This window comes from Limulus polyphemus, unplaced genomic scaffold (assembly GCF_000517525.1).
Source record: "Limulus polyphemus unplaced genomic scaffold, Limulus_polyphemus-2.1.2 Scaffold2930, whole genome shotgun sequence".
Taxonomy (NCBI): domain Eukaryota; kingdom Metazoa; phylum Arthropoda; class Merostomata; order Xiphosura; family Limulidae; genus Limulus; species Limulus polyphemus.
The window spans coordinates 32,557-47,534 of record NW_013668540.1 but is presented as its reverse complement, the minus strand read 5'-3'; the positions used below and the strand labels follow the sequence as shown (position 1 = coordinate 47,534).

The following is a 14,978-nucleotide window of genomic DNA, read 5'->3' as shown; positions in this document are numbered from 1 at the left end:
CTCCGAGATGTCCTCCTGTTAAACTATCGTGGGATTGATGCAGCACAACTTCCCGTAACTTTCCAACCTGCAGTCTCCCATTTCCGGACAAGACTACCATCTTCAAGCTTCAACTGGTCCCATTGTGCCCAATAGTTCTTTGTCACAGGGCTTAAGCTAGGCACCTTCTCCCAAGCAGGGTGCAAAACACTTACTATGAGAAAATCAATTATTGGCTTCAAATGTTGGTCTTTCTCCTGCTCTGCTTTAATATCTCTACCTGGTTCCACTTCACCATCATCAATTCCTTCAGTCACTTTGACTTTAGCTTGATGACACCTGGTTAGCTCAACCTCTCTTTTAACACTTACCGGAATTTGGCCTTTGTTGTTCCCAAACGTCATTTTATCAAAATTAACCACACACTTCCTCGGTAGTAAGTAGTCCAACCCTAGTATACATGGGTCTTCAATGTCAGCCAAGTATACTTTGTGTCTGTCCTTTATGCCCATGAGCTCAATAGTTGTCCCCACTAGTCCCCACAACCTTGCATAATGTCTTGTCACACCACAGAGCTTCTGTACAGCTTCTGGTACTCCTTTGTGATCTAGCAGCTTGATACTCACAAGGGTTTGCTGAGATACAGAATATATGACAAAGTTGCACTTTTGGCCATCCAGCTTTACTGTCACGTAGACACTATGTGTGCTTGGCATTTTACACCTAGCTGTTGAGACTTTCACTATTGGTTTCTCCGAAGCTGACTTATTGGTAGTATTCTTCTTACACTGGCTCCTTACATGTCCTTATTCTCCACAGTTCCAACAACCTTTCTGGGTAGCAGCCTTTCCTGCCGTGGCATCTTCCCTGTGTTGAAGTTGCCGGCATGGAGCTCTCTTGTGCCCTGAACACTAAACAACATAGTGGATAAATTCGCAGCTCCCTCATGAACGTGGTGTATGGACAGGTTACGTTTTTGTGGCTTATACACCAAGTCAAGAGTTTCTCAGTTTGAGTAGCCCACTGGTGGAAGTTGCACTCCAACAGGATGTGAAATTTACTGTATCAGAGGATTTTCATCTTAGTTTATCGCACACTCAGCAACTGCGCCATTTTTGGATAGAACCACTCGTTGATAGTCTGAAAAATACATTACGTGAAATTCCAAGTTTTTACAGTTTCGTTTAACTCTGTGGATGTGTATGCAAATCAATTGGGAACACGGACATTCATTGGATTGAGAGTTCTTTATTTTGTGGTACTATTACTTAATCATCCATCATGGTAGCCTGTCTGGTATCAAGCTATTTTTTATTCAAGATTTTTTATTGAAATTTTGAAAAATTTCAGGAGCAATATATATATTTCGCATAATTTAATAGAGAAAATCACAACGAATATTGTAAGCAACTACATTCCAGAAGTCACTGTGAACAGTTTGCTTACACCTAAATATACTAATCCTGAAAAAAGACAGTTTAATGATGTAACAGCATCATTAATTAAAACTGTACACGAACTTATCTTCAATACAACAATAAAGCTCAATAAAATATAATTTTGATGTTAAACTATATCATGCAGTGATTCCACGTAATAAGGATTTAGATTCATTGAAAGTTCATCATTATCAACGCATTATTTGGGATCCCTCCGTTGATTTTTTGAGTTATCTAGGTGAGCTTGATCTTACCCTCAGTGCTTTCTCATTTGAGAGTTTGAGTAGTTTTAAAATAGTTGTTAACAAGATCACGCCTGAAGTAACTGACTTTATTATATATCTAAAAATATTTATATGTGTTACTCTTGAAACACAACCATTTTTTCGGAAAGCTAGCTTTACGACACACCCAACACGCTATATTTCTCCACTTAAAACAATTTTGTCTCCAGGAACTGAATTTGTCATACTAGTTGGTTGCTTTTACCGGTTGTTTGGCGCAGATAGCCTAGCTGCTTTGCGCCATAAAACACCAACCGACATCTATTGATTTTTAACTCGCTGTTTTTTTACATTTTACTTTAATCTACTTTCCTTCAGTGTCATTGGTAATGGTGACACTGTCCGACTAGATTGTATTTTTAATTTTTTACACACTATACGTCTTTTTAATTCTATATAAATCTTTTACCATAAAATTACCTGATAAAAGAAACGATGGGTTGGTCATAGTTTTTTAAATGCGTAGCCTTGCCAGGACTACTTCCTCCTTCCGATCCTGAACGGGCGGTAAGACTGGAAGACTTATCTTGGTGAACCCATACCCTAATGGTCTCGTTTCTAGACAAATATTTTTGTTGGTTATGTTGTGTAGTGTTGCCTGGATCACGTGGACAGCTTTTGTCACTGACCTTTGTGTTTGTGGGTTTTCACCTGTTGCAATATGCCTCACTTTGCTTACCATGGCTGGGGTAGATCTCTTTCTGGATAGTCCTGTGTGTCCCAATTTAATTCAATTCCTCTGTTTCGGTGTACAGTGCAGCTCAATGGTTGGTCTCCAGGACTTGTATCCAAAGTTCCGTGGTTCAAGTCCTTTACTGCCAAAAAAGTAAAATGATAAAATAAAATCGCTCATATTAAAGTAGTTCCCGAGTTGGAACGGGTAGCCTTAAATTCAACAATCCTTTGTTGTTTAATGTCATTAGATATAAGGGATATATATCCCCGTTTTGGAAATTCTAAATCTTGATTTGAACACATCTTTATTATCTGAGTGTATGAATATTTTATATTGGCAAGGGCTAGTACATACCCTTTCTAAAAGCGATCAGTTTTAGATGGTATCACACTACCTAAACACCCCAAACGATGTCAAAATCTATTTCCCAAAGATGTCTTTCCCCCGCGACTTTATGTCGTCTGTGGTTGCCAGGTGTTCTCTTGCTGAATTGCATGTTGAAAATCGTTTGAATATAACGTATTCAACAGTGTAGTACCAACTATGACACAAAAAATATGTATATTAAAGATACATACCATATACAGCATGCGCAGTTTGCACGCAGTGAAGACATCATACAAGGGACAAGTGAATAACTATCTTCATTAATGAACCATAAAGTGATTCCAGAAACAGCCACGAAAAACATCTAACTTGATCGCCGATTCGTTCTGATTCAAACGATTCTCTGCTATGTTAGTGTGGAGCTTGATCTTCCCAAACAGAGAAAGAACAAAATATCAGTGACAGAATTAGAATCAAGTGATAAATAGAAATCGTGTTTGGATACATCTCTGTGAGCCCATCCTTTATCATATGGAAGTAAATTTGATGAATTTCTTTCACTTTGAGAGGCTGTAACGTTTGAAATTGATTGAGGAAACAGCTTGTATTCAGACATCAAAAGTTCATTGTTGATGTCTTCTACATGGTAAGCGGCCAAGGCTCGCAAGAGATTTTCTCTGCATTTGGAGACACTAAACAATTTGCAGAAGTCAAAAGCGGCAACAAGTTTTTAGAAAATCGAATTTTTTAGAGCATTCAACGTCAAATCCAATACTTCATTAAAAAGTGTGGCTCTGTAACGACATTTGTCAATTAATGTGACTTGAGTTTTTAAATCCGGGTCCAATGAAACCTTTACAGTACCAAATTTTGAGTAAGAAACATCATTAATGTCTGTTTCTCTTTCATGTGGCCAAAAATTTTCTCGTCCTTTCAACTTCTGAAATTAACACTTGAACTTGAAATTGGTCTAAAACTTTAGAGACCCGGACCTCTATTGACCGACTTTGTACAATTTTGTTTTACAAACATCTCACTCTAAATCAAATATTTTAGCCGACAAAATCAATCTTAGTTTTACAGAACGATTTTGGACTCTAAATGCAGCCCCCAAGTGGCACAGCGGTATGTCTGCGGACTTACAACGCTAGAATTCGGGTTTCGATACCCGTGGTGAGTAGAACATAGATAGCTCATTGTGTAGCTTTGTGCTTAATTACAAACAAACAAACTCTCAATGCTGTAGTAAAAAAGCTTACGACTAGAATGTTTGTTGCTGACATAGAGATTTATTTTATAATAATATAAAAAATTACAATGTACTTTAAAAAACTGCTTTACCTCAGTGACTGACAAGATCAGATTTAGTAAGCCCAGTATTTTCTTTTTAAATGAAATGATTTTAATTCAGAAAATGTGACTTGCCCTCCGGTGGCTCAGCGGTAAGTCTGTGAACTTATAACGTTAAAAATTGGATTTCAATGTCCGCAGCGGGCAGAGCGCGGAAAGTCCACTGTGTAGCTTTGTACTGAATAACGAACAAACAGAGAACTTCACAGTCATCATTACGAACCATATTAAATATTTTAGTTGATGAAAATATTACTTGTCAAGAGGGCACCATAAGTGGTGAACTAGTCAAATTGACTACTCTAGTATGGTTCTTTGTGGGTTACAGCATAAGGGTTTGGTTTGATTTGAATTTCGCACAAAGCTACATGAAGGCTACCTGCGCTAACTGTCCCTAATTTAGCAGTGATAGACTAGAAGGAAGGCAGCTAGTCAACAACATCCGCCGTCAATTGTTGGGCTACTCTTGTACCAATGAATAGTAAGATTGACCGTTACATTATAACGCCCCGACGGCTGAAAGAGCAAGCACGTTCGGTGACGGGGATCCGAACATGCGACCCTCAGATTGCAAGTCGAACGCCTTAACCAGAAGGCCATGCCAGGCCCCCAACATCAGGGATTATCAAATATTACTTCCTTCGAAAAGACAGTATAATAATTAGTATATGTAGAGATTCCGTACTTTGCTGTTAGAAGATAAATATACTCAACCATAAAATAATTGAAAAATTACTCTTATTTTATGTATGTTGCCATAAAACTCCTTATATTTTGTACTTTAAAATATTTTCCGAAAGAACAAGACAGGCTTAATGTATACATGACAATACTAGCCGTCGGGGTGTATTTGTTTATGAAATGAAGATAAACATAGTAAAACTTTCTATCATTGAAGGTATCTTCCAACAAATTAGACTCTAAAATATTAATAAATCTGAATAAGATTTGATAGTTAAACTAAAGGTAATATTATTCAAAATAACAGAAACTTACTGTGTTTTGCTTGGAATTAAGCACAAAGCTACACAATGGGCTATCTGTGCTCTGCCCACCACGGGTATCGAAACCCGGTTTCTAGCGTTGTAAGTCCGCAGACATACCGCTGTGCCACTGGGTGTATACTGCGTTTTTGTTTTTCATTTGCCAAGTATTAGAACATAATCAATGTATTTGCTGTATAAGGTTTACGTATCAGTGATCTTAATAAAATGGCATAAACATGTTACTATACTTGTTAATATGCAGTGGTGAAAAAATTTATTGCATCACTCAATTTTTTTTTACACTTTTCTTTGGAATCAACGTTTGTTTTGAAGCCATAATGCATGTAAATGCAAATGTGTTTCATGGATGATGCGCTACTGTCTAATTAATACATCAGCAACTTTATAAGCTGTCTCAGTATTGCATCAGCCGTTTTGTGGCTGTAAATAGAGGTTCTTATTGAGAGTCAGTTTAGAAGCTTATTTGCTACAACGTGTCTGATGCTACCATGGTCAAAGGATGCGAATTAACTCCACATAAAAAAGCAGTTATTGTTTCTTAGAGATGAATAGAGACTTTCGACAAGGCAGATTCCTAGAAGAATTAAATCTAACCAGTCTACATGGGTGTAAAGATATAGACTGGCTGTGTGGAGTGGCAGAAGGGAAGGAGTAGGAAGAAAGCTTCCACAGCAGCTGACGATCGTGTTCTGAAACGTATGAGCATGCATAATCGTCGACTGTCGTCTACAGGTCTCAAAAAAGCATGGTAAGAAATTTTATGGGTCACTGTCACTGCAAGTGCCATCCATTTTCTCCTGTGTTAAGCAGGTCTTCCAGCAAGATGGTCAAGAAAGAAACCCCTTTTTTACCAACACGACGAGGAAGATGAGGTTCAACTGGGCCAAAGAGCATGCCGACTGAACTGAAGCAATGTGGAGTTAAGTGATCTTCTCAGACTAACCAAAATTCAACCTGCATGAACCTGATGGGAACCACTTTGTAAGACATCGCCGTAGAGAAGAGTTTCATCCAGTGTGTTTAAATGGGACTATGAAGCATCTGCAGGGTTAGGTGATGTGGGGATGCATCTCTGGCCAAGGTGTGGGACACCTGCATTTTGTGAAAGGCACTGTCAATGCCGACAAGTACATTGAGATCCTCAAATCCTTAAAGCCAACAATTCGGGATCACTTCGGTGGAACTGACCAGTGCACATTTCAGGATAACTCTACCACATGCCACAGGGCTAACAAAGATTGGTAATATTTACACACTCTATGCAGTAGACAAAAATAAAGAAGAAATGTTATTCTACGTGTAATGAAAAGCCATCTCAGGTTTTATATAACTGCTTCAGGTGAAGTATTACGTTCGAAGGGAGAGGATCAAGACACTACTCTGGCCAGACAACATCCCAGTTCCCAACCCTATCGAAAACTGCTGGAAGATAATGAGTAAAAACGTGCAAGAGAAGAAATCGAGGAGAACCTTGGAACTGCAGGAAGCTCTAATCAACGTGTGGCACCATGAACTCTCGCCTGCCTTCCCTGTCTGCATTCAATCCCTTGTGCACTCTATGCCGCAGCAATGTCAAGCAGTTATCAAGGTCAGAAGGGGCACAACCAAATATTAAAACAAGAAACATACTTTGTGACCACTTTTTGTCAATTACATTAGTGGCGTTATTTTTAAATCTAGGTTTTCTTACTCAGAGAACATTTTCGTATTTGCCAAGTACTTTTTCACCATCTGTCGTAATATGTTTGTCACGGCTAGTTTGTTAATAAAGATGCATATTTGTATTTGGATGACTGAACTATGAGTCAGCTTACATCACACAATGTCAATCACCGTTTTACTAGTTCTGACACTTCCACAATGTAAAATCTTGTAAAACATTACAGGAACCAAACAAAGTGTGAAAAAAATTGGGTGATGCAATATTTTTCCATCACTGTATATATATGTGTGTGTGTGTGTATTCAAATAAAATATATCTTCAATATTATAAATGGTATAACTGGTTTGATTGTTGTTAATCACAAAGCTATACAATGGTTTGGTTTGAATTTCACGCAAAGCTACACAGGGGCTATCTGTGCTAGCCGTCCCTAATTTAGCAGTGATAGACTACTAGAGGGAAGGCAGCTGGTCAGCACCATCCACTGCCAACTCTTCGGCTACTCTTTTACCAACGAACAGTGTGATTGGTCGTCAAATTATAAAGTCCCCCAAGGCTGAAAAGGCGAGCATGTTTGACAGGGATTCGAACCCGCGATCCGCAGATTGCGAATAAAATACCTTAACCATCAGAATTGTAGACTTGAGTAATCTGTAGGCGGATAGTTGTAAGAACAACTTCGAATTACTCTAAAGAACTATCAGATTTTGGCTTATATTTATTTATATATGTGTGTGTGTGTGTGTGTGTGTTGCTATTAGATATAAAACTAATATTATTCAAATAATTATCATTAATGCAAAATTACTAGTAACGATATTTTAAAAGAGAATAATGTTGATTCTAGTCTATTAGTGAGATCTCAGTTTAGGGTAAATCAAAGTGTTTCCTAAGAATGGACAATAAATAATCCTGACAGGTAGTATCTAATATAAAGATTTTCTGTCAGTGGCTAGATGATACTCTTAGTTAGCTAACTTTTGAAACATGGTAGTTTGTTTCTCTGTTGTATAGTGCAAAGCTACACAATGGGCTATCTATGCTATGCGCACCATAGGTGTCGAAACCCGAATTTTTGTGTTATAAGCCAGCGGGGGTGACAGAAGCATTGGATCGTGAAAGACATAACATAAGTCAACGTAAGTTCTTTTTGCCACGTATAAGAAAGTGTAAAGCTTATTAAAACCTATCCATATGAAAAAGATAAAGATTTAATACCGTGACTTCGTATTTCCTACGTTACAAAGGTATATGTATGCTGTGTTTTAAAAAATGCATAATCTCAATTTATGGTACTCGAGTGATGTATTCGAAAAGAAGGGGAAACGTCAATCTTGCTACACGGATAAGATTAACTTTCTAGATTGGAGTACGACCAACGACTGAAGCAAGCATTTAGTGCTGACAAAATGACGAATTTTTTTTATACACTCCTACAAAGGAAATATATAGTACAACTTATTAGCTCCCAACCTCCGGTCCCTCAGCGCTTAGTAAAAGAGCTTATATCGCTAAAAGTCAGGTTTCAATATCCACATATAACCCATTACGTAGCTTTGTGTTAAGAACAAACAAATTATTAGCCCCTGTTATACATTTTTAGACCTCTTCATTTGTGGGCATATACAAAATAGAATTATCGTATGATGTGACAGGTGATTTATTGGACCCTAAAAATACAGATATGTAGTTCATATTATGTTTAGTTCGCAAGAGAATGAGTAAGGACAAGGATCTCTCCTCAAGATGGAGTGATAGCAGGAGTGTCGTTTTCAACAATCATTTTTTTTTTATTGGGTGTTCATCTAGTTCTATCAACAGTGTTTGTGAAAAGAGAATAGCCTTCTACTAACAGAAACCGTGGCCACCGACTGCTGGTATTATAGATGGAATAAAACAATTGTAGGGGCCTAAACAGTATAAAGAATGTAAAAAAAAAAAGCGTCCCAATGGACTAATTCCCTGACCAGTGTTGTTTGACAGCCGACAGCTTATAACAGAATATTTCTGTCACTGACATAAACACAAAAACCCAGATTCATTAGTGCTACGAGCACAAACTATAGATAATAAATGTCTGGAAGCATGTGATCTGGTCTGACGAGGCGCATTTCACTGTTTTTCTTTACAGGTGGTCGAGTATAAATACGAAGAAACTCAGAGGGAGCATTTGAATCTACATGTTTGTCCCAACAACATAACTTGTTTGAAGGGCTACAGTCATCTACGGAACAGAGCTTGAGTCCTTTGATTTTATGAAAGGGAAAATACCATCTAGAGTGTACATAAGCGTTGAAGCCAATCAGTTTACCTTACAATCATATGCTTCCATCCTGATGGGCAAGAGATCTTCCAAGATTATAGTTCAACAATCTGTCACTCTCGTATTGATCAAAAGTGATGAGAGTGATTTCTTTTACAGCACATATACTGAATCGTTGTCGATCAAAACAGCTTCAGGAGCTTTACCATCACATACATCATCGTAAACTTACGCCAATATTTATATATGTGAGTCAACTTCAGACCATACTTCTCAACAAATAGGTTACAATCGAATAAGACACTTCCAACATCTTGTGAACACTATGCCACTCCGATACCAGACTGTTATTTCCAGCGAAAAATAGTCCAGTCCTAAAGTAGGTGGAACCATAATATACCGTTCAGTCAGTATATCTCAAGACTTATACATAAATGTAATATAATTTGAGTATTTAACGTCTTTCAGCTACATGGGCTACTAAAAATTATAATAATGTAAAAATGGGTCATTTTAATTCTAAGAGATAAAAACAGCAAAATTTTCCTATTTTATGTTTTTGATAGTGTGGCGTAATTTTAAAATGACACAAAATTAATGCATAATGGATAAATTTTTATTCTATATTTTTTCAATTCACATTTAATTACTTTAAAACGGTTAAGTGATTTAATAAGCTGTTCTATCAATTTAGTCCAGAAAATTCAAATGAGTTTTTAAAATAAAGTTAAACAAAAATAAAAGTTACTTAATAAAAAAAAAGTTTCCATCATAGGCATAAAAACCCTGTTTTTAGCGTTATAAGCATTCACACTTACAGTTGAGCCACTTGGGGGCTGGCTGAATCAGCATTATTAACAAATGTAGTAAACGTATGATTTCTCGTGTTTTTCTTCGGTTTTTTTTACTTTGAACTGAAGTTAAAAAGACCATTTATTATGACCCTCAGTGGCAAAGCTGTATATCTGTGGACTTACAACACTAGAAACCGGATTTCCATACTAGTGGTGGCAGATACTCCTTTGTGTAGCTTTGTGCTTAACTTCAAATAAACCATTCCTCATAATTAAAAATAGGGAGGGTTAATATGATATCAAACATTTTAATAAATCAATACGAAGTATTTTACAATTAAAAATATAACAGTTGTGAATAATTAATCATCACTATTAATTAAAACTGCAACTCTCTGAAGTAATATCGGCTGAATTACGTTTGACGTGTCCCATGTTAGTTAAATAATCTATATTTTTAAGAGACAATACAATATTATTATACATTGTGCAACAATATTAATAACATATAGGAGTATGTACTTAATACAATTTGAAACTACATGCTGTGCACAGTTTACTTTGCTATCAAAATATCCTCTAACAATTTGATTTTAGAAGCTCATATATTTCCTCTCCAATAGCAATATGTTTCTATTAATATGTGAATATCTATATTCTAGTTTTGTAATCAATTTATCAGTTTGATCACTACGAAAAAACCATAGTATTATTAGTAAAAACAACACCTTCATATACATCATATTGATGTAAACTATCAATAAATCAAGTTATAAAAATAAAGCTTTGTATTGCACTACAAATATTTGTTGCTACATTGGAACTCGTATTTTTATGTGAAACACATATTGATAACCACTTCTTAGGCACTTCCTGGCTTGTAGTAGTTTTATCATTTCCATGTCAACCAGTAATGTTACATCGTAATGAGTGCATCACAGTAATTTACGTAGTATGATGTTTTTTTCATGCATGTTGTTCATTGTACTACAAGTTTATCAAAGTTTAAAATAAATGCTAGATATACCATAGAACCTAACTGCGGATATATATTTTCTTTGTTGTGTTGTTTTGTAATTTTTTCATGAAATATTTTTTGAAATACTCTGTCTGTCTGTTTGTTGTTAAGCGCAAAACTACACAATGGACTATCTCTGAATGACTACAACGAGTATCGAAGCTCGATTTTTAACAGCATGAGCCCTCAGACTAGCCGCTGGGTCATTAGAGGGTGGGAGAGAAATGCTGTGTCAGGAAGAATATACAATCAACGGAAGTGGCGTTTGGCTCTTATATACACATATATAGTTTTTAACAGGCATTTTTGCATTTTACTAATATTACTGCGTTTTTTGAATGATTATTGAATTTCAAATGTATATTCCATGGTTACAAATACATAGTTGTATGATAATAAGAAACAACATACGACATATTTGAAACTAAAACTTTATTAGTCTTTCAAAATTTTCATTAAATGTCAAAATTCTCGGTTTTTTTTTCAGCTTTGTTTTTTGATAAGTGCTTGATGCTGTCTGAGATTCCTTGCCCTAAATTTCATGCTTCTATAATACATTAAAGGGGGCGCTAAACACCTTTTAGTTACACAAGCCGGTTCCAAGTAGAGGTACGTATTTCTTCATGCAGTCAATAAATTCCCGTGCAAAATAATATTATGTTAGAACCTGCGGATAAGAAGGTAAAGATGGCGTCTTCTTTGGAACAGCTGAAGCGGCATACAATTGTGGTGGCAGATACTGGTGATTTTGAAGGCGAGTAGTATGAAATATTATAATTGTTTTTAGATTTATGAAAAACGTTATTGTATGTGAGAGAGAGACAACGGAGAGCAAGAGTCTACTGTCGCTGTGTCCATAATATTGATACTATCATTATCGATAACTGAATAAGTCATTAAAAAATATAATTGAAATTTTTAATCGAGTTTATTAATATTACAATCAATAATATGCTAGATTAGGAGGTTACTTGTAATAGTAATACCAGCCCCTTTGATTTGTTACTTATTTAATTATAATAAATTGTATTACTTTTTTGCGAGTTATTAATGTGTAAATTTTCTTTTTTACTGATAAATAATGAGGGGTATTTCGCTATTTATTTGTTATGCACACTTGTTTCTTTCAATGTGGATTTTTGTTTCTAATTTGTTGTGATTTTAATTTCTGAAGTTTAAATTCAAGTAAGAAATGCACAGATTGAAGTGTCTGTAACTATGTTTTTTAGATTGGGGATAATATTTTAACTTCAATGATTTTTCATTTTTTTTATTGAATAATTGCAGTTTACTTACTAAAATTTTCATTGTTAAATATGTTTAGTACTGACCAGTGTAATCACACTGCTTTGATCAGAATTTCTTTATAAGTAACACATGCTTCTTTGTTTCTATGCAGATAATGTTTTGCAACACTGTTGCAAGCTAGAAATTGAAGTTTTTATTGATTTTTGATATTATTCTTCTTCTTATTAAGTCTAAGATTTCTGATAATTTTGCATAGTGTTTTTTTTATATTTTCTAAGACATCTAGAACCAACATTAAGAAGTGTGGAACTCTGAAGTCATTTTTCATATTCTTTGCTCTATCAGGAAACATTTTGCTATACAATCTACTGTTCCAGATTCTGTTTTACTCTTAGCATTACATATGGATAGCAGTTGTTTGTTTCTTCAAGACTTCTACTCCCATACTAAATAAATCAAACTAACACCCTTCCTAATCTTAAACTTATGTTAAGTGCCACCTCTACTGGTGCTAACAGCAACTTGTTCCATAAGCTAGTCACCCTGTTAGAAAAATAAAACTGAAGCTTAGCCTTTATTTTCCAAATCTTAAACGTTTGTCCTCTTGTTTTATCTTTAAAGTATAAAGGTTTTTATTTATTTATTTAGGGATAAGCTGAAAGTGAAATTAAAATGTGCATATTTCTGTTATTACTAGCCTTTTGTATTACTACTAGAGCAACCATATAAGAATTCCTCCATTACTGTAATCAATCTAGAAGTGCTACCCTGAACCCTTTACAATAACTATATTTTCTTGGGAGAAGGAGACTGAAACTGTACATAGTGCTCTGAGGCCTAACTAGTGAATTGTATAAGAGATGATTATTTCTTTTGATTTGTAATCTGTGTTTATAAGTGCCCCTGAAATTCTACTAGTTTTACTACTTAAAATGGATTACTGCCTTGATGGTTGGTGTTGCTTATCCATCCCTGTGCCAAAATCCTTTTAATCCATTATACTACTCGGTGGGTTCTCATCTATGTGAAATGTGTGGTTCCAAATTATAACCCAATAAATTATACTTATTATAATTAAGTCGTCTGCTATGTATTTGTCTAACCTAAGTTAGACACCATGATAACAAGACCAAGTTAAACTGGACTGTATTAATAACCAGTTTTTCACTTATCAGACTTTTGGCAGATTGAAGCAAAATGAGTCCACACTCTTTCTATATTTATTGCTATGTTAATTTGCCTGTGCTATCCCTACTATCATGCTTGCATTGTTTTGAGGGATTTGTACATTTACTTCTTTTATATATATATATATATATAGTTGTATTTATAACAGAGTTCTAAATATGAGATTCCAACTGTAATATTTATTGTTTATCTATTATTGGCTGGTAATTCCTGTTTCACCTTGCACTTCTTTTTAAAGGAACACTAAATTTCTGTAAGAGCTAACTTCAAAGGATACTGATAACATCATTTTCACTAGAATTATGATTTTAAGAAATTACTAATAGTTGTTAATAATACTTATCAAAGCGGATACTCTGTTTGAAACCATCACCTTGGTGACATTGGTTGACACCATTGTTTTGGTTTTTGAGTTATCATGTAATAAAAAAAAAAAATATATATATATATAAAAAAAAAGCGGAAGAAAAAAGAGCAAGAAATTCCAACCTTTTTGCAATAATATTTACAGACATTCCCAGAACTTGTGACTCGGTCATTACATGGCTATTATTGTCAAATTAAATACTGTGTAGTATTGTAAAGTTCTGATGACCTATTGAGGAGATATTTAAAATATCATTTCAATGAACAATCTGAGTCATTTCTACATAGCCAGTGCTACCACCTGTCTGATTGTTTGTTTGGATGGTTTAACTGTGAATGTAAAATGTATTTCAATGTAAAGTAATTCTTGGACTTGTAACATATAGTTCTTTTGCTAGTATCTGTACATCAATTCAAGACTGAACTTCACTTGTGTGCACTCAAATACTGTAATTGATGTTCACGTTAATATAACATCAAATCTCATTTTCTTCTAGCAATGAAGCAGTACAAACCAACGGATGCCACCACTAATCCTTCCCTGATTCTACAGGCTTCTTCTCTTCCACAATACCAGACTCTTATTGAAAAGGCTCTGAAGTATGGAAGGGGTCATGGAAGGTGAGTGCTGAGAATTTTTACTTAGGCTATCGGTGGTTATGGCAGAAAAAGGAATGTGTAGATATATTATTCTGAAATTTATCATTCCTCTGTTATTGAATTGCCTGCAAATGGCTGTTTTCAAAAGTCATGTTGTGCATAGTTGTGAAAAGCTGTTCTTCTTTCTTTCAAATACTGCTTTGATTATACTGCTATGAATTGTTTGACCTCGTTACTTCTGCCACCTACGTTGGATGGAGATTTTCAACCCTCCTACTCCTGTGTGTGTGTGTGTGTTTGTCAGCAAGATTGCTCAACTGGCTGGATGGATTTGGATGAAAGTTTTATGTATATTGACTATGACCTAACTTGAAAGTGATCTAGTTTTTGTTTATGTAAAGGTCACGAAAAAAAAAATTCATATTTGTTAACATGGTGGCCAATTTTTTACATTATTTTTGATCAGTGACTCAGTCAGAAATGATTGGATTTTGATAAGTTGGTGGACATGTGTAGAATATTTTCTCATTCTCCTGCCAGAAATGGTCTGTCCACTGTTAATGACTGACATAGGGCCACATTCTTGTATGTCTTCAGAGCATGGTAGAGGTACGCACTCTATTGAATGTCCTTCTAGTTAAATATCTGTGTATTTATATACTGTGCAAGTCCTAACATCTGAAGGAAATTTAAAAAAATTAGTAATTGTGAAAGCTTGTTCTTTTAGTACAAGAAGTAAATAATAAAATAGTTTTCATGCTTTCGTAATAACTTCG

The 14,978-nt window shown here is 35.2% G+C and overlaps 1 protein-coding gene across 1 annotated transcript in view; it reads left to right on the top strand.

Moving 5' to 3' along the window:
* Window positions 1-11,401: 11,401 nt before the first annotated feature.
* Window positions 11,402-14,978, top strand: part of LOC106468242 (transaldolase-like) — a 19,947-nt gene continuing 16,370 nt past the window's right edge. Inside the window, exons 1-2 of the mRNA XM_013928659.2 lie at window positions 11,402-11,554; window positions 14,100-14,223. Coding sequence (XP_013784113.1) covers window positions 11,458-11,554; window positions 14,100-14,223 — 221 coding nt within the window. The 5' untranslated portion in view covers window positions 11,402-11,457. The remainder of the gene's footprint in view (window positions 11,555-14,099; window positions 14,224-14,978) is intronic.